The sequence below is a fragment of the Mesoplodon mirus genome (assembly GCF_964341445.2).
Source record: "Mesoplodon mirus genome assembly, chromosome: 15".
NCBI lineage: Eukaryota > Metazoa > Chordata > Mammalia > Artiodactyla > Ziphiidae > Mesoplodon > Mesoplodon mirus.
Genome location: NC_138991.1, coordinates 55,721,806 through 55,742,080, shown reverse-complemented (window position 1 = coordinate 55,742,080; position 20,275 = coordinate 55,721,806). Strand labels below are relative to the sequence as shown.

Sequence of the window (20,275 nt, the reverse complement as noted above, 5' to 3'; positions counted from 1 at the left end):
GTTGTACTCAGATAGGAATCGTCTCTCTGCATCACTTATTTTCCATAAACCTTGACCAGGCTCCTGGCATGTGGGAGCTCTGGGGACCCCAGATGCACGGCATGCTGTGCGCCTTTAAGGAGTTGTGAGGTGATTGCAGGAGACAGAGGCAGTTAGCTACTGCACACTCTGCAGCTTGCTGAGGGGTAGGAGAATCACGGAGGGCTTCCTAGAAGAGGTGCCTTTTCATCCGGGCCTGAGTAGATGGGTTTTATCATATTGGGATGGAGGGGGTTGGTGAACACAAGGAAATCCATGAAACAACAGTGTGTTGGAATATCATTCAGCCTTAAAAAGGAAGGAATTCCTGCCATGGGTGACAACATGGATGAACCCAGAGGACATTATGTTAAGTAAAATAAGCTAGACCCAGAAGGACAAACCCCGCCTAATTCCACTTATATGAGGAATCTAAACTAGTCGAACTCTGAGTTACAGAGAGTGGAAGGGGGGTTGCCAGGGGCTGGGGCAGGAGGGAATGGGAGATGCCGTTCACCAGGTGTAAAGCTTCCGGCAAGCAAGACGGGTCAGCTCTAGAGACCTGCTGTATAGCATTGGGCCCGGGCATAGCCATTAACATCTATGAAGAGGAGAGAGCTCGTGTGAAATGTTTGCACCATAATGAAAAACTGTTGGGTTTATTCAGGGAGAGGCGCTCATGTTTGTGGGGAGGGACGAAATAGTACGGTCACATCCCTCGGGGGAAGTCCCTTGAGAAGGCTGTGTCACAGGCTCCTGGCCCAGGTGGATTGCTGTCTGCAGTAGAGGCCAGGTAAAGGGGTTGGTGACGCCTGGTGACGCCAGGAGAGGGCATGACACCAACATCTCAGCATAAGGATCGTGTTCGTGGGCAGTCAGCTGCCCCCTCCAGGACAGGCTCGGCACAGCCACAGGACTGAGGGCCCTGGAGCACGACCCTCCTGTCTTGTTGGGTCCAGGGCACCCGGTGCCAAGCGCCGTGGTGGTGGGTGTGCGTGTGTTGGGCACGTGTGCTCTGCCGAGCTCTCATCCCACTTACATCCAGTGCACGTGGCTCATTAGTGTAAATCAGGCACACGTGTGCCATGCGCTGCAGAACAGAAGGCTGGCATGATTCCTTTGATTAAGAGGAGATTTCACCAGGGGTTAGTGGCGAGGGAGGATGAGCAGGCAGAGCACAGAGGATTTTTAGGGCAGTGAAACTATTCTGTATGGTACTGTCATGGGGGGGACATGTTGTCACATAGTTTTCCAAACTCATGGAATATGCAACACCAAGAGCGAAGCCTGATGTAACTGTGGGTGATTATGATGGGTCAGCACGGGTTCATCAGTTGCAGCAAATGTCCCACTCTGGTAGGCGTTGTTGATAATGAGGGAGGCTGTGCGTGCGTAGGCGCTGCTGGTGGACGAAAAAACCTCTGTACCTTCCTCCCGATTTTGCCGGGAACCTAAAACCGCTTTACAAAATAGTCTATGTTAAAAAAAAAAAAAAATCACTTCTTCTAGCCTCGTGTTGCAATGATGACTATCCAGTCCTTTGCTCCCATAAGAAGTTTCGGCCAGTTGAGAACTCCAGAAGAAGTCCTCGTTAGAAGATTCAGATTTCTAACAGGGCTTGAAGTAAAGGAGCAGTTTCCCGAGGCTGCATCTCCAGTACCTGGCTGCAGCCTTGCCACCTGCTCTGGGTTTCTTGAAGATAAGAACCAAAGAGACACTACCTGGCCTGTCTTCAGTGATATATTAAGTCTTGAGTTTTTGTTTTTTCCCCCCACGGCTGTGGTGTCATGGGATTAAATTATTGGCTGGTTTTTGTTTTTACAGATTTATCAGTGTTTTTAGTTAGAAATGTGAAATCTAGCATTACGTCGAGTTCTTCTAGATTATTAGTGCTCCCCACTGCCGTCCACGACAGGCAGCGCCTTGACTTAGTTAGTACTGTCCTGTCTGGTCTCTCTGAACCTTACAGCATCCCAGGGAGGTGGGAAGGTGGGTGCCGTTCACCCCTTGTGCCTGACAGGAAGGCTCAGAGAGGCCGAGAGCCAGGGCCCTCATTACCTGGTCATGTTCAGAATGCAAAGTCAAACAGACTGTCTCCTCGTAGGCACATGTGAATGTGTGTGGTCGTCCTCCATTAAGAAATCCTCGGTTAAGGACTCCTTCCTTAGGTAAGTCGGGAGCCTGGCTCTCCCCTTGGGAAGGTGCCTTGTAGCCAGTAGTTAGGTGCTCAGTAGATGTTTACTAATGAATGAATGTGTGAGCTGGGAGGGCTGTTGTAACCCCAGGCAGCCCGTGGCCGGGCAGGCAGCACATGGTGGCTTTATCTGTGTCGCTATCAGCTCCCTTCCCCCCGGGACTGAAGGGCAACGGCTCAGCCTCTTTCCTATCTCTTTAGGCTGATTAACTCTGCTGAGGATAAAACAGATAACTAGTAAGGGCCTACTGTAGAGAACAGGGAACTCTTCTCAGTACTCTGTAATGACCTATATGGGAAAAGAGCCTAAAAAAGAGTGGATATACGTGTATGTATAACTGATTCACTTTGCTCTACATCTGAAACTAACACAGCATTGTAAATCAACTATACTCCAATAAAAATTAAAAAACAAAACAGAACAAAAATCTCTGCCAGGGCCTAACCCTCCTTCCCTCTGTTCTTCCCAGCTTGCCCTCTCTCTGCTCGTTCTAACCTTTAGTAGTATCTTGTCTGGAAATGCTTTTTCTGCCCATTGTTTCCCTTTTGCAAATTTTCAGACCTTGCGAAAAGTGCAGAGGATCCTGTGTGGCTCTGGTCCTACAACCTGTGCCAGAAACTGAGCCCCCAGGGGTCCTGGTTGCAGCCTTGTTACCTGGACCCGTGCCACTCAGCAGCCTCGGTTCTGGACACAGCACACACGTCCCACGGGCCAGGGTCTTCTCCCCAGCCAGTTGGAGGCCTCGGTTTCCCTCCTAGCTCTGACACGTAAAGGTGTGTGGTTGTGCAGCTTATTTAATTACCTCTCAGGTTCGTTCTTTTGGCTTAATGTCACTGTGCGCTGTCGATGAAATAGTAGCTCTTACATCCCTGCATGTGAGTGGTGGTAATTATTGCTGTTTCCTGGGGTCGAGTGCAGAGGTTGGAATTGGACAGATTTGGACTCAGATTCTAGTTGTGTCTTTACACTTCCTCTCCCTGAGCCTGTTAGCAGGCCTGTAAAAGGGACTCAGAGATAGCTTCCATAGAGTTGCCCTGCGGCACCAAGGAGACAGTGTACCCGGAGCGCTTAGCTGGTGGGCGTTAGAATTATCATGAGTCCTCGAGCTTCCAAGCTCCCTGAGGGCAGGGCCACGTGGGCCTCCCGCCTTCCTCGGGTCACCCTGCCATCCTCATGTGACCAAGCTCACGCCTGTCCCTGCACCTTTGCACGTGCCTTGTGGAGTGTTTCCCTCCACAGAGCAGCCCGCGGGCTCCCTCCCTTCCTCGGGCCTCTGCTGTCATGTTGTCCCCCAGAGAGGCCTTCCCGGAGCACCCCAGGAAGTGGCACCCTCCCACCACCCGTCTGTGTACCGCACCGGGCTTTCCTCCTTGCATGTCTTGTCGCCACGACTGCTCCGTGCTGCTTTGTTTGTCCCCCTTCTGGGGAGGAGGCCTGCCTGCTGCAGGTAGAGACTTTGGTCTCCTCTGTTCACCCTCTGCCCACAGTGCCGAGAGCAGGGCTTGGACTTTGTAGGTGCTCAGTAAGTTCGCATCAACCCAGTGAATTTTGAATCTTCCTTGGGGACACCTCAGACTCACCTCCTCATCAGCACCTTAGGAGGCCCAGTTTCTCACTGTGTGACCCGCAGGTTTCATGCTGTCACAGGTGCGATGGGGAAGCCAGGGCCTGGACCTCCTAGTCGTGTCCTTGTGATGCCCACGTGGCTGCTCTGGGTCAGAAAAGACAGGGAGGGTCTATTTTTTGTCCCATCTCTTCTGAACAGAGTGGCTTCTGGTGTCTGACCCAGAAGCTGAGGAGGAGCCCCCATGATTCCCCTCCTTCTCTTTCTTCCCCTGGGACCTGGGCTGTGGGCTTTTATCTCCTCTGTAGCAGCCTGAGGGCAGCATGGGTCCTGGGACCTATTTCTTGCCTCAGGGTCTTTGGTGGGCCTCTTTGTGCCCGGGCATCCTGAGTATAAGGGGACCAAGGGACCTGCCTATTTATCTGTGTCCTCTTCCTCCCCCATTTCCCCCTTCTTCCCAATGTATTTGTATCCCAACAGTGTGGGGTAGTGTTTCTTAGGTGTGTGTAAAGGACTAAACAAGATAGCGCCAGCATGGGCTTTGAACAGAGCTCGGCAAGTAGAAGCATTCAAATTTTAGCTAAAAAAAAAAAAGAAACCAAAAACCATACTTCTTCCCAAAAGAGGACTTGAAGCAGCATATTAAAACAGATTGAAAAAAATAGAGATGGGTTATATGTAAATTGGCACCAGGTGGAAATACAGGTTGGCGATCAGAGGGAGGGTTGAGACACGTCGTGGTGGCCACAGGGCCACGTGCACTCACTGGACTTGTAACTTTGGCTGTGAGCTTCCTCACAGCCAGTCCCAAGAGGGACATAAAGTGCACAGGGTTCCTTAGGGAAAAAAATAAAACAAAACTGGCTCTCCAGGAGAAATTCACAAGTTCCTGGTCTTGATATCTGAGTGTTATGGTAAACAGTCCACCGTGGGTGGACAGTGACAAATTTTTGATGTAGATGGGAAACTTGGGCGCTTACTGATTTTAAAGGGGGGATTTTCTATCAGTGAATGCTTTCCAACGTTGACGATGTCAGGAGAATCACTCCTATAGGTAGTTATGGACTGTGCATTGGAGAGGCCCCACCCCGCTTCAGAGTCTATGGGAGTCAGTGCAGGAAAACCAAATCTGTTAGTGAACTTGAGTATTTCTGTGTTGGTATGGAGTCAGTTGTCATGTGATCTGCTGTCTGATCTGCGGTTGATAAACGGCTGTAACTGGGAACATACTCTTGTTCAAAACAGTTGCTGTCCGGTAGTAGAGACTTGGAAAAGTGCTTAGAAATTACCAGCCTGTTTCTTCTGTAGCGGCTGATTATATTCACTAAGGAAACGCCTCCACAGTTATTCTCATCCTGCTCTGCCTTTGGGTTTTGTGTGGCTAATGAGAGTGATTGACTGAGCCCACTGGATCTCTTAGACTGTATAGGAATTATTTTTGAAAGGGAAAAGGGAACTTGTCTAGACAAGTGGCCCTAAATAGCACATAATCCAGACCGATGTGGTGTAGCAGGCAGGATCTGCCGGTTAACTTGGACTTGGCTTTCTTCCTTAGGTGAACTGCGACAGGCCATCGTGGCCATGATGACCAGGAAGGATGAGCTGGAAGAAGAGAACAGGTATCGAGAGCTCCGTGCTTGAGGGGCAGTCTACCATGGACATTCTACATCTGGGGCAGAGAGAATATCACCGTGAAGGAAGTTTTGTTTTATTGGCAGAGTTGTGACCAGTGATTTCTCATTTTTTTGGTCTGGGATGTACCACTTTAGCATATATATCGTGACTTGAGTGTTAGCAAGAAATGAAAAGCGTATGATCCTTGCACTATCTTAGCACAAACTGAGAATTTGTAAAGCCATCTTTTTTATTTTTTAATTCTTTTTTATTTATTTATTTTTTTTGCGGTATGCGGGCCTCTCACTGTTGTGGCCTCTCCTGTTGCGGAGCACAGGCTCCGGATGCGCAGGCTCAGCGGCCATGGCTCACGGGCCCAGCCACTCCGCGGCATATGGGATCCTCCCGGACCGGGGCACGAACCCGTATCCCCTGCATCGGCAGGCGGACTCTCAACCACTGCGCCACCAGGGAGGCCCTTTTAATTCTTTTTTAAAAAAACAGCCTTTGAGATAGAATTCACATATCATTCACTTATTTAAAGTACTCAATTCAATGGGTTTTAGTATATTCACAGATATGTGCGACCATCACCAGAATTTTAGAACATGTTCACTACCTCAAAAAGAAGCTCCATCCCCATAGCTATCACCGTGCGACCCTGCTAAGTAGTGGGTAACCTTTAATTCAGGGTCTACCCGTCATGTTCCCAGCACTAGAATACTTAAAATTTTCTCAGGTCAGGGACACATAGGGTAAGATGGCATTTGGAGTCTTTTGACTCCCCCCAAAGCCTAGTTGCAGGCACCGAGAGGCCAAAGGGTCTTATTAATTTTGATTCCCTGTTGAAACCAGGGCTAGATGCCAGCCACGTATTAGCCATGCTGCTACTGCTTGGCTGCCCAGACGTGAGCTCCTCCACTGCCAGAACCTTGTCTTGGCTACAGGGTGCTCAGTAGAGGGGTTTGCCTGCAGTTATCTGCCGAGGCTCTGCGAGTACAACAGGCTGCCTCCCTGGGGTCCGGGGGACTGGGGTGTGTGTGTGTGTGTGTGTGTGTGTGTGTGTGTGTGTGTGTGTGTGTGTGTGTGTGTGTGTGTGTGTGTGTGTGTGTGTGTGTGTGTGTGTGTGTGTGTGTGTGTGTGTGTGTGTGTGTGTGTGTGTGTGTGTGTGTGTGTGTGTGTGTGTGTGTGTGCGCGCGCGCGCTCATGTCATGCTCTTATTCTTGTACTCAGAGCAGGAAGTGTGTCCCTAGTGACAGGCAGTCGTGATTCTCCTTTTTAAGCCTCGATTTGGGCCCTGCTTGACAAGCTTCTTCCTCATCCTTTATGGAAGCATATAAAAACAAATAAGCGTGATTTGGAAAACTAAAGAGTTTTTTAAGAAAGGAATCTTCAGACAGTGCTATTTTCCAACGACAATAAATTCCAGTGACAGGCTGTAGACATTGTAGGATGCTTTTTCCTTGATCCAGCTGGGGCCATTATCTTGGAAAAAGCCATAGGTTTTGTCTTACCTTGTAACGAACAGTCATCACTGTCTGGTAATTTCTTCTTCCCAGAGAGAGAAAAAAATGACACTGTGTTTGTGTTGGGAGATTTCCAGGCCCCAAGAGGGGAATTTTCCCAAAACTTTCCAGGAACACACGTCTTGGGGTGGGGTGGGGGTTCAGTGAGCAGCAGGTGGGCTGGTTCAGACACTTTTGCTTATGTTCTGATGTCACGTGGCAAGTGTCCTCTAGATTTAGGATGTAGCTGCACCAAAGTTAGTAAATGTTCTATAGAAATAGCCATTGGAGGTCCAGTGACGTAGATGGTCCGAAGAACCCTGCTTGACTCATTTCCAGGTGGTAACTTGTGATTATTTCTGGAAGAGCTTCTGTCTTCTCTGCTGTTTAAGACCAAGGATGACAGATACGCAAGTGAATGTGTTTTGGAGGTTAACACACTCCACATATAATATAAAACACGTTCTATGCAATGTCAAACTGTATAGCTCCATGAGATACTCTATATGCTTGTTTAACCCGGAGGTGGCGATGGAGCCAGGGGTAAGGTGTGCTTTGTGGCAGAAGGAGAAATGAGACTCCCGTTGTCTGTCAGATAACCGGAGCCTGTCTTCTGCTGTTGTGGTTTAGGTTGTTCTTTTGGCCTGTCCTGGCATCCTTTCCTTTGTTGAATCTCCTACGCAACGTGGCTGTGACAGAACGTCTCGGTTGAATGTGCTGCATCTCTGCGTGGGATGTCTTGAAGGGGGCTTGCCTGGGATTGGCTCAGCTCATTGTTTTCCCTTGATTTAAGCTGCCCACAGGCTCTCAGGGCCACAGAGCCAGGCCACAGATGGTTCCCCGGGGACTCATCCTAATTATGCTTCAGAGGCTCTTGAGCAGAGTTTGGTGTCTCCTCAGATCAGTTTATATGAGATGGACTTGAACTGCAGTTTATGCAGAGCCTTGTGGAAGATGAATGAACTAAGATTTGACTCCACGGACTCCGGGTTGACAGCAGGTGGGCCTCCTCTTCCCAGGTCACTGCGGAACCTGCTTGACGGTGAGATGGAGCACTCGGCCGTGCTCCGCCAAGAGGTCGACACCTTGAAACGGAAGGTGGCCGAGCAGGAGGAACGGCATGTCACAAAGATCCAGGCGTTGGCAAGGTAGGGGAGGGCAGAGGGACTGGGGGGGAGGCTTTGTTCAAACCCCAAGCACACCTTTCATCAATACTTTTTAACTAAAAAAAAAAAGTGACCAATGGAAATAAAATCTATGCATCTGAAATTTTAACTTACTACATTAAATACTGAATAGTATGTATGCACATGGTTCAATATCCAAAAGGTACAAATGGTTAAACTCCGCCACCCCCAGCCACCTGGTTCGCCCCTGGAGGTGGGCAGTGTTGCCGTCCCGGAGATGCTCTGTGCGTTCCGTGAGCAGATGTGTACATTCGGAGGCACGAACTTTTTCTTCTTTTCCCTTCCCTTCCCTCCTTCCTTTCTGCCTTGATACAAATGGTCACGTATCCTACACCCCACTCCCTCCACAGCTTAGAGATTGTTCTGCGTTGGGTACACAGAGCTGCCATCTTTCTAACAGCTCCCGATACCTCATTGCCCGCCTGCACCAGGATTCATTTGGCTGGCACGCCAACAGCCAGGCATCCCAGTTGCTTCTAGCCGTTTGCCTCTTCTAATAATAATAACCTTCACATTTGTTATTTTATCCCAATATGACTCTGTTTGCCAGAGAAATTCCTGGAAGTAGAATTGCTGGGTCAAAGCACAGTGCCTTTCTGAGTTGGATAGAGGTCATCAAGCTGCTCTCCAGGGAGGCTGGCCCTCACCCATCACAGCCCTGCCCCCTGGGACGGATCCGACTTTGGGGTCTTTGATTAAATCACAGGGGAAAGCAGCACTGGCAGAATATTTTTCACTTGCATTCCCCTAATTCAGAGTACGGTTGAACCTCTTTTTATTTGAGCCATCTTATTATATTTCCTTTTCTGTGACTTTGTTTATATCTTATTAATAATGAGAACTGTAAAGCAGCAGCCCCCCGCCAAGCTCCCAGCTCCCATAATAACATGCGTTTTTACTGAATTTGTTCACATGCAAACGTATTTTTATGTACTGTACTTAAAATCTCCAGCCTGTCACTTCTTAGGCCACCTCCCTCCACCACTGAAGCTTCATGGTTACCATTTTCTATATGCCTGGATGTGGCATTTCATTGAGTTAATGCACCATATTAAAATCATCATTTCTGATTGCTGGACACTTGAGTTCCAGTTTTTTTCCCCATTTTAGGTAAAATAAGCAGTTTATCAGGTCATTCTTTAAAACTACTTTAAAATTAGACCAGGAGATAAACCTGACTTGTGGATGTGCAGGGGAGCCCAGGGTTAAGTAAACCGACAGAAGCAGCGTTTACCATCCTCGTGCTGTCAGCGGGTGCGAGTGGCGCTAATGTAATTGCTGTATACATGAAACTGAAAGTTGGCGCCGTGATCCCATGTTTAATTTTAATTTGAACTTCTCTCCTTTGTTCACATTTGAAAATGACATCTCAAGAGCATCACAGACCATTAAATGACTATGATAAATATGGTCCCAGGTGCCTAACTTGGCATTTTCTCAACCGGACCTGCATCTTACCTGGCCATGCTAGGGTTCTGTGGTGTAATTGTGTTTTATGTTGTCATAAAGACTGAAGTCTGTGGAGACTTGGGTTCTGAATCATCAAAGAAAGACAGACTTCTGTCGCCTGTCATTTTTATTGTGTTAGGAGCCAGCTCAGCCTTGAGTCCCTGCTCCACTGCTTGCAAATTGTGCGTTTTGGGTGAACTGCTTCACTGCCACAAGCATGCATTTCCTCGTTTATGAAATGGAGAGGATGATCTTATCCCCCTGCGCGGGCCCAATGAGGAGGAGTGTGTGTGTGAAAGTCCATAAGGCGCTGAGCAGCGATGTGCTATTGGAGTGTGTTTTACAGTAAATGTATTTTGACTATATGATAATTTTGGGGTAAATTTTATTTAGCCCATAAATGGAATAGAAAAAAAATAACTCCTTAACTGAGCAAGTTTGTAATCTGAAGCCTCCCCATTTAAGCAGTGGGTAGCTGAGCTTTTAAGGTGCCTGAAAGTTTGCAGTTTGCAGGTAGAAGGAACATGTATAAAGCAGGCAAACACTTCAGAAGGAGAAAACAGGATGAAAGCAAACAGAGCAGTGGGATGTGTAAGTTTTGAAAAACTCAACTGCTGACGTGTTGCAGACAGACTTGACCTCTGCCAACTGTCAGAACTTTCTCCGGGCTTCTGGCTGCAGGAGGAGCAGCTGTCAGTGTTGTCCGGTGATGGACCCTCTTGGTCAGTTGTGGCTTGGGGGCTGGGGGGTACTGTCACCGAAGGGACACAGGCAGGATATGCAGGGTCACAGGCTGGAGGCGAGGCCCGCATGAGTGCACCAGGGCTGCTCCGTTCTAGGTCCCCACGTGGCCAAGTGGCAGGTTTCATAATGCGGGTGGTTTAGCCTAGTGGTTGGTGGCACGGATTCTGGCGTTGGATCCTGCGGGTCCAATCATGGCTCTGCTGCTTAGTAGCTGTGGGACCTCAAGCAGCTTACTTAACTTCTCTGTCTCTTTTTCCTTGGCTATGAAATGAGGATAAGAGAAGTCTCCACCTCATAGAGTGGTTACATGATAAAATGACAGACCATATGTTGGCTCCATGAATGTGCTTCATAAATGCACAAAAATGTTAACTATCATTATCATTTTTCTCTAGTATAATAATTATATTACTAAGAAACCTTGCCTAATCAATAGTTGTATTTTAACGGCAGTGGTGCAGAAAGAATTAAGAATTAGGTTATTTCCAACTCAAGAAAGTGAAATTATTTCTGCCGTGAGTATGCTAATGCTAAGAAGCGTGTTTGGGTGTATGTGGGGCTTACTGGCTCTGAGTGTAGAATTGTAAAAATGGGAACATCCCTGAGCAAACCTAGCGTTTTAGTACACATTCATTTTGCTCAAAATTAATGGCTTTCCTTTCGTGCTGTCATGGCTCAACAAAGAGCAAGGTCATATAGCCAGCCCAGTGCCTTTGTGGCACCAAGCAGCTGCTCCTTGCTGGGCAGAGGCATTGTAATCAGTTGCTGTTCAGGGTCGGTATGTCTCATTCCCTGAATAATTGATTGCCTTATTTCCTGCGGAATTAAGAATACTCAAGCTAAACAACAGGGTCCTATGGTATAAGCACAGGGAACTATATTCAATATCCTGTGATAAACAGGCTATGAAATGGAAAAGAATATGAAAAAGAATATATATATGTGTATAACTGAATCACTTTGCTGTTTAGCAGAAACTAACACAACATTGTAAATCAACTATATATACTTCAATTAAAAAAAAAAAGAAAGCTCAAGCTATGAGACAGATGTTAGCAGAAAGAAAACACACATTTACCTGAGCAGAAGTACCTTTGAGGGAAGCAAGTGGACAGGGTTGTGGGCTTATTGCAGGGACATTTTCTGCTTCTGCTCTTCGTATTATTTACCCCTGGCTGTGTAACAAATTATCTCCAAACTTGACAGCTTAAAACAGTGAACGTTGAGGATCCTCTACAGTTTCTGTGAGTGAAGAATGTGTGAATGGTGCAGAGTTTCTCATAAGGTTGCGGTCAAGCTGTTGGCCAGAGCTGAGGTCATCTGAAGGCTTGACTGGGGCTGGAGGGACCACTTTCCAGCTCCCTCCCATGGCTGTTGGCAGGAGGCCTCAGGTCCCTGCCATGTGGGCCGCTCTACAGGGCTGCTCACAGCCTAGCGGCTGGCTTTCTGGACTGAGTAACCCAAGAGCAAGGGAACACACCCAACATGGAAGCCACCACAGTGGCTTTTGTATCCAGTCTCAGAAATGACAAATGATCACGTCTGCTATATTCTGTTGTCACACAGCTCAACCCTGGTTCAACGTGGGAGGGGTCTACACATGGATGGAATACCAATAAGCAGGGGTCATTGGGGGCCACCTTGGAGGCTGCCTATCACACCCACCCTGGGACAAACGCTACCCCAGTCTTCCTTGGCCGGCTTATCCTTCTCCCCATTCTGTCCCTGTGGTTTGGCAGGAATGACCCCACCACTGCCCCACCTGAGCTCCAGAGCAGGGCGGATGATGCCGGCCTGGTCAGTCAGCTTGTTCCATCCCTTGGCCACCATGGTTGGGTCACAGGATGGCGCGTGGCCAAGCTGATCTGGTAAGAGCCAATTCTAGCAAGAAGGGAGGATATGATGGAAGCCAGGGGCTGCTGGCAGCTGTCCTTCCTGCTGTGCGGGAAGATCCTGACCCCACATGGTGACAACACAGTGGCGGAGGGAGGGAGGGAGGAACCAACAGGCCTAATGATACTGTTAGAGCTCCTGGATCCCGTCCTCCCTGAAGCTGCTTTTCCTCTGGACTTGTCAGTTATGTGAGCCAATGAATTCCTTTTGTTACTTGAGCCAGGTTGTGACTGGTCTTCTCTCTGTTGCAGTCCTGAGTCCCGACTAACCAGGCTGCCTTTTGTGGTTATTAGGGGGTCAGAGCGAGTTGTTCTCTCTGTGTATGAGTAAAATCACTCCCTCAGTTACCAACTTGCCGGGGCCGTGACGCGACCTCCTTGTGATGACCGAGGGGGTGAGGAAGGTGTCTTGAGAACCCGCTGGATCATCCCACAGAGCACTGCTCAGGGCCTCTCCTGCCTGTGTCTCATGTTGGAACCAGCCTTCCGAGCGCCCTTTTGTCACGGCTTTTCTCCTCCTGAGGCGTTCTACTAGATGTGTGACTGGGGTCATTCCCTCCCCCTTCTGAGACTCTGGTTCTTCCTCTTTAAAAGTTTGAAGGGGGTAGTGGGTGTGGGGCCCTGTCCACACCTCGTGTACAGAGATGTTAAGCAGGATGCTGTGCATGTGTCTTGGTCACTGCTGGTGTGGAAGGGCCGTGTCTCATTCTCAGCAGGGGGAGCAGCACAGACTCCTGGCTCTGCCACTCAGTAGTTTCTCAAATCTCCGGTTACAACTGGGGCATAATAATCTTAATTATTGGGCTTCCCTGGTGGCACAGTGGTTGAGAGTCTGCCTGCCGATGCAGGGGACACGGGTTCGTGCCTCAGTCCGGGAAGATCCCACATGCCGCGGAGCGGCTGGGCCCATCAGCCATGGCCGCTGAGCCTGCGCGTCTGGAACCTGTGCTCTGCAACGGGAGAGGCCACAACAGTGAGAGGCCCGCATACCAAAAAAAAAAAAAAAAAAAAAATCTTAATTATTATTCATGCTTTTGGCGGCAGAAACCCAAACTAAATTAGCTTGGGTCCGCAGGGGAATGTTGTGTTGCTGGAACTGGTCCCTGGACCTGGGTGCTCCCGTGAGGTCAGTGAGGTCAGTGTTCTTCACCCCCTGCTCTTGGCTCTGTGTTAATGTCAGTCTCAGTGCCTCTGCACTCAGCAGCAAAGATGACCTGTGTGACCCCAAGCCCCCTGCAGGATCCAGAGAGAAGAGACTCTTTCTCCAATGTCCATATGTAACATTTCAGGAAGTCTCTTCCTTGGGCGTGTCATGGCCAGGAGTGAGCAGAGGCCGTGACTGACAGCCTTGCCAGGTCCCCGGGGCAGGCGGGGGCAGATGAATCCTGTCTGTTACGCTTCCTCGTAGGATCGTGGGGGAGATTACACGAGCTCGTGCTCCTACAGCACTCAGCGTAGCTCGAAAATTATCCTAAGTGCTCAGTGGGCGTTTCCTGATTGCTTCTTCCTAGCTGCTGCCTTGGCCAGGCCTGGCGAGGGGTGCTGAGGCTTGGTCAGAATCTCGTGGGTCCTTCACTTGACCCATTTGCCCGTGCAACGAGCATCTTGGAGCCTGTAAATCCCCTTTGCTAGTTAAGCCATTTTGATTCGGGTTTTCTGTTTCTTGCTTCATCAGGAACACTCACTGACACGGAAGGCTTTGCCCACCATCTCCTGCCCCACCACTGGCTAGGTCACATCCCTCTGTGGCTGTCCTTCCATGAGAACCAGTGTCCCGCTGTAGTTGTGTCATTGTCAGTTGTGTGTCTGTGTTGTGTTTGCTTTTAGGCTGTAAGCTCCACGAGGTCAAGGACCGCAGCCTCCGTGCTTTACCTTGTTTGTCTTCTGTGTCCCTGGCCTCACACCTGGCACACAGTAGCTGCTCTGTAATAGTGGTTAAATGAGGGAGTGCAGGGACCATGGGGCCAGTGACGGTGCACTTGGTCCGAGTCTCACTGAGGAAAGTCAGCTCTTTGGTCACCTGACAGCTCTCCTCCTGTTAGTGCTGTCCCTCAGCACAGAACCGTCACACCGAACTTAGCTTCAGATCTGTCGCTGGTTGTCATTTGCCCCACGGTGATGTTCTGGTCAAGCTTGGTGACTTGTGGCTTTCTGGAAACCCCTCAGCCATCTACTTAAATCTTATCGATTAAGATAGGTAGGTAGTGTGAGATCTCTCAGTATGAAGTGATGGAAACCTGCTGAAAACTGGTGCTGTTGATTGGCTTGTATAACTGAAAGTTTCGGAGAAGAGCTAGCTCTCTGCCCAGCTGGACCCAGGGGCTTGGGGTGGGGGGGTGCCTACAGGACCTGCTTCCTTCTGTGTCTCCCCTTTCTTTCCTTCGCTCACAGCTTCATTCTCAGGCCTGCTATTCTCTTGTGGTGACAAGAGGGCCCCCTGGCAGCACTAGGCATTAATCCCGTTGGCTTGGCACCCAGTGGAAGGAGAGCACATCTTCCCGAAAGCTGGGGAGAAAGTCCCGGGCTTCACTCTCCGTTCCCCAGCGGGATGTGTTACTTTTGCTGCCGGGCCTGGGTCACGTGCCCACTGCAGCCAGGAGGCGGCTCGCTTTTCCTCACCTAGCCTCGCGGAGCAAGAACAAGCGACAGCGACGTTTCCTCTACAGGACAGTCGGGGAGCATGTCCCATCAGGTGGGGGTGAGTGGCGGGGAGGCAGAGCGTGGGCGACCCCTGCGGTGGGCTCAGCTCCTCGTCACATGTGGAGACGGTAGGCTTCCTGAAGTAGAGGTATTGTCGTTCTGGAGCCAGCCCTCCTGTGAGTGACGGTGAAATCTGGGCTTCAGGTCATCCCAGTGTCTCTGCGTGTCTTTCCTGGGTGGGATGTTTACGTCTGATATAATTTGGCCTCGTTAGCAAGTGCCTAGTCCAACCACTTTGGCATCGTTAGACATATAGTTCTCAATTTTAGCCCAGTATCCCTTAAAAAAACCCCAACCCCTTTAACTATCCTGAAATGAAATTCATAGCTAACATACCCTACCTGCACAAATAATTTTAAAAGTCAGTATAACACCCTAACTCTAATATGAAGGAGAAATAATAGGAAAGTAATTTATAATATTAATACAAAGTAGATTACAATATATATTGGCTGGGCATGAGCTTTGCTAGAAAATCATGATGCAGTTAAGTGCTCATACCTACTTAAAACGCATAAGTTTGGATTTAAAGGCGGTAAGGTCAGAAGTCACTCTTTAGAAGAAGTACAGAAAGTGAACGAGCAGAGCATGGGTGGACCCCAGGGTAAAACTGGTTTATTCAGTGTGTAGTTAATGAATTCAAGGACAGGCTCAGATGACAGACAAGCTTTTCACCCACGTCATGGGCCGTCAGGACCATTGAAAGCATGGCAGGATGCAGTTTGCTCTGGGTTGTGTGCAACTGTCTTGTCTTTCAGGACAGTTCGTAGCCTTAGTTCTCCCAGTGCCGGTAGCACATTATCATTGTGGTGACTGAAAACATCTCGACACTTTGGCCTTGCTTAGGCTTCGCTATGTCTTACGGTCACCCGGGGAGCTTTACAACCGTGTCCACTCCCAGTCAGAATCACCGCTTTAGCCCTTTCTGCAGTGTTCTCATCTTCAAGTTTGTAAACGTACCTTCAGAATTTTGTGTTCAAGAGCCTTGTGGTCCATGTTCACGTGGCCCCTCTTTTAGAATCCTTGTCCAGGGACCAAACCCCGACCACACGGAATTATCCGTTGAGCTCCTGGTGTCCCGGCCCACCCCACCCCTCCCGTCCCTCACTCTTCCTTGGGTCCGAAGCGGCCTTCCCCAGGGTTGCTGGCGCTCTCGCTCGGCGGAGTCTCACTAGCTGAGGGAGTTGTGCTCTTCGTCTTTCTCCCGTACGTCCTCGTCAGCAGCTGACAGGTCCTTGGTGACTCACACCAGAGCAGCCAAGGAGAGCGGAGTGCGTGGGGTGGGACTGGCGTGTGGGGACAGGGGTGAGGACACGAAGCGCCTGTCAGGGCAGGAGACAACATGGCACGGGGGGAGGAGCTGGTTTCCCAAAGTTTAGTGCTGCCGGGATCCGGGGAAAGGTGGTTGGTTAGTTAATACTCATTTGTTCATGGGTTGATTCACTCATCAAACACCTGTTCTGTGTGAAGCTGGATCCGTCAGAGAAACCAGAGACAGCTGTCTACCTCTAGGTGCTGCAAATTAGGGGAGGACTATATAAACACAGACTTCAACCTTTTGGCCAGTAGTTCCCTGTGCTCCAGTTGAGGTGGCCATTCTTGGAAGGAAGTCCGGGGCAAGCCTGGACTGGAGTCCAGCTTCTGAAGGCCAGGACTAGAGTAAGGTGGGTGAGGCCTGTGGAGTGCAGAAAAAGGGAGGCGCTCGCTCTGAGGGCCCTGCGAGGGCTCCTTCCACTTCCAGATGTGTGATCTCAGCTGGTCATTTCACCCCTGACGCTTCTCATCTAGAAAACTGCGACATAGTAGTCTCTCCCTTCTAGATACTATCAATACGCAAAAGATAATGCACGAGAAGAGCTACGCACAGCGAGCACCCTGCATAAGTACTTAGTAAAAGCCAGCTGTGACTGTTACTACCGGTTTTGCGCAAGTAAATTATTCCTCCATTCAAGGCTGCAAAGAGCCGCTTTTGGGAGTTAATCTAGCCCGCTGTTGCTCGGATTAACTAACTATCTAATAAAGGATTCTCTGGGCTGAGGAGCTAAATGCCTTATTTAGACTTGGCTGTAGATACATTGCAGTCACCAGGGGAGCTTTTAAAAAAATTTTTTTTTTCTTATTTATTTTTGGCCGCGTTTGGGTCTTCGTTGCTGCGCACGGGCTTTCTCTAGTTGTGGTGAGTGGGGGCTACTCTTTGTTGCGGTACGCGGGCTTCTCATTGCGGTGGCTACTCTTGTTGCAGAGCACGGGCTCTAGGCACGTGGGATTCAGTAGTTGTGGCACGTGGGCTCAGTAGTTGTGGCTTGTGGGCTCTAGAGTGCAGGCTCAGTAGTTGTGGTGCATGGGCTTAGTTGCTCCACAGCATGTGGGATCCTCCCAGACCAGGGCTCGAACCCGTGTCTCCTGCATTGGCGGGCAGATTCTTAATCACTGAGCCACCAGGGAAGTCCCAGGGGGGCTTTTTTTTTTTTTTTTTTTTTGCGGTACGCGGGCCTCTCACTGTCGTGGCCTCTCCTGTTACGGAGCACAGGCTCCGGACGCGCAGGCTCAGCAGCCATGGCTCACGGGCTCAGCCGCTTCACGGCATATGGGATCCTCCCAGACCGGGGCACGAACCCGTATCCCCTGCATCGGCAGGCGGACTCTCAACCACTGCGCCACCAGGGAAGCCCCCAGGGGAGCTTTTAAAACTGCTACGACCAGGCCGCTGTCCAGGCCGATTACATCAGAATCTCTGGAGGCAAGACCCAGACTGCTCAGGTGCAGCCGAAGTTGACAGCCCGTGGCTCAGAGCAGCGCGTCTCAAACCGTAACGTGTCCACCAGGCACCTGTGGGTCATGGTGGACCTCGGACTCCGATTCCGCAGGCCTGGGCAGGGCCTGAGAGCAAGTATTTGTAACAAGCTCCCGGGTGGTGCTGATGCTGCCCGAGGCCACACGCCGCTATGAGTGTCCAGGGCTCACACAGATGCTGGTGATGATCTGAAAGGGGAATTTCAGTGGTTCAAAACCCCTGGGCTCTTAGAACGATGTGAAGGCACTTGCGATTTTTTTAAAATCTCAGAACCAAGTTTGGAGTTAGTTTTTGTTTGTTGGCTTGTTTGAAGAAGGCAAAGCATGCTATGGTCCACTATAAGAATTAGCACTATTAACATTTGTCATTTTTGCTTTTGATTTTATTTTTAACTGAACTATAAACAACATGCAGGCTTGCTTTTTGTGGGTTTTGGAGGATCTGCATGTGGGCTTTTAACACGAACCCATCATTCTGCAGCTTGCCTTGCTTGCCCACCGTCAGGTTGAATGCTTTTTGGTAAGATGCCCACAAGGTGGATTCTGGAATGGAATTCAGTCATGACTGGCCAGTGTGAGATTTCTTGAGAAAGCTCTTGTTTTTGTGCTTAGAAAAATTACTTTTGGGACTTCCCTGGTGGTGCAGTGGTTAAGAATCCGCCTGCCAATGCAGGGGACATGGGTTTGTTCCCTGGTCCAGGAAGATCCCACCTGCTGCGGAGCAACTAAGCCCGTGCGCCACAACTACTGAGCCTGCGCTCTAGAGCCCGAGAGCCACAGCTACTGAAGCCCGCGTGCCTAGAGCCCGTGGTCGGAAACAAGAGAAGCCATGGCAATAAGAAGCCTGCACACGGCAACAGAGACCCAACGCAGCCAAAAATAAATACATTAATTATTTTTAAAATGTTGGAAAAGATAACTTTAAAAAATTACTTTTAAGTTGTAAAAGTAACATAACAACTTGAAATGGAAAAGAGAGTCCCAAATCTCACGACCCTAGCATGACAGTTATTTCTTAGTTCATTTAAGTACAATTTTTACATAGTTATACCACCATTAGTGTGTCCATGCAATTTTTTTTTATTGAAGCAGAGTTGATTTACAGTGTTGTGTTAGTTTCTGGTGTACAGCAAAGTGATAAATTTTATGTATATATATATATATATATATATATATATATATATACACACACACACACACGCATATATATATTCTTTTTCAGATTCTTTTCCATTATACCTTATAACAAGATATTGAATATAGTAGGACCTTGTTATTTATCTATTTTATATGTAGTGGTGTGTATCTGTTAATCCCAAGCTCCTAATTTATCCCCCCCCACTTTCCCCTTTAGTAACCGTAAGTTTGTTTTCTTTTTCTATGTCTGTGAGTCTGTTTCTGTTTCATAAATAAGTTCATTCATGCCTTATTTAATTTAATTAATTTATTTATTTTGGGGCACATCATGCAGCATGCGGGATCTTAGTTCTCTGACCAGGGATTGAACCTGTGCCCCCCTGCAGTGGAAGCGTGGAGTCTTAACCACTGGACTGCCAGGGAAGTCCCTCTGTCATATTTCAGATTCCACATAAAAGTGATATCATATGATATTTGTCTTTCTCTGTCTGACTCACTTCACTTAGTATGATAATCTCTAGGTCTATCCACTGTTGCTGCAAATGGCATTATTTCATTCTTTTCTTATGACTAAGTAATATTCTATTGTGTATATATACCACATTATCCATTCATCTGTCAGTGGACACTTAGGTTGCTTCCATGTCTTGGCTATTGTAAATAGTGCTGCAGTGAACATTAGGGTGCATGTATCTTTTTAAATTAGAGTTTTCTTCAGATATATGCCCAGGAGTGGGATTACTGGATCATATGGTATCTCTATTTTTAGTTTTTTAAGGAACCTCCATACTGTTTTCCATAGTGGCTACACCAGTTTACATCCCCACCAACAGTGTAGGAGGGTTTATACAGGCAATTTTTATTTTGTTTATAATATTTTCTTGTGTTTCCCTATAGACTTCAAACTATGTTTAAGTAGAGATTTTTACCCTTAGAATATAAAAGAAATGCACAAATTACAATCCTTAAGTCTGGGAAGAACAGAAAAGTTTAAAGAAGAAAAAATCACTTGGACACAATTACTGTTAATGTGTTTTATTCCAGTTTATTTTATGTGTACATTCATTTTACATAATTCAGATCATTCTGAATCCATAAGTTGATGGTCTGCTTTGAAAACCAGTAGAATATAAGTAAATATAAGTAAAATATCCTCATGCTATTCGCTTATGTGGATATTACTTTTGATGGCCATGTAGAATTACATGTTGGGTTATGTCCTTGTTTCTCACACCATTTCCTTTTCTAACCATTTCCCCCCTTCCCCTCTTTTTAGAATTAGTATTTCCATGAGCATATTTTTTTGTCCACTCCTTCTTTTATTTAAAAAAAAAATCTTGAGCTGGGTTTCTAGAAGTGGAATTCTCATTTTAGAAAGTATGAGTATCTGCAAAGACTTTTTTTTTAATAGTAATCTTTATTTATTTATTTATTTTTATATTTTTATTTTTGGCTGTGTTGGGTCTTCGTTTCTGTG

The 20,275-nt window shown here is 48.2% G+C and overlaps 1 protein-coding gene across 2 annotated transcripts in view; it reads left to right on the top strand.

The window, feature by feature from the left end:
- Positions 1 to 20,275, top strand: part of SNX29 (sorting nexin 29) — a 571,459-nt gene that overhangs the window by 130,289 nt on the left and 420,895 nt on the right. For both annotated transcript variants that reach the window (XR_014291539.1, XM_082600682.1), the window contains exons 12-13: positions 5,333 to 5,396; positions 7,916 to 8,044. Coding sequence is in view for 1 of the 2 variants with exons in the window: in XM_082600682.1 (XP_082456808.1) it covers positions 5,333 to 5,396; positions 7,916 to 8,044 (193 nt within the window). In the remaining variant the exon portion in view is untranslated. The remainder of the gene's footprint in view (positions 1 to 5,332; positions 5,397 to 7,915; positions 8,045 to 20,275) is intronic.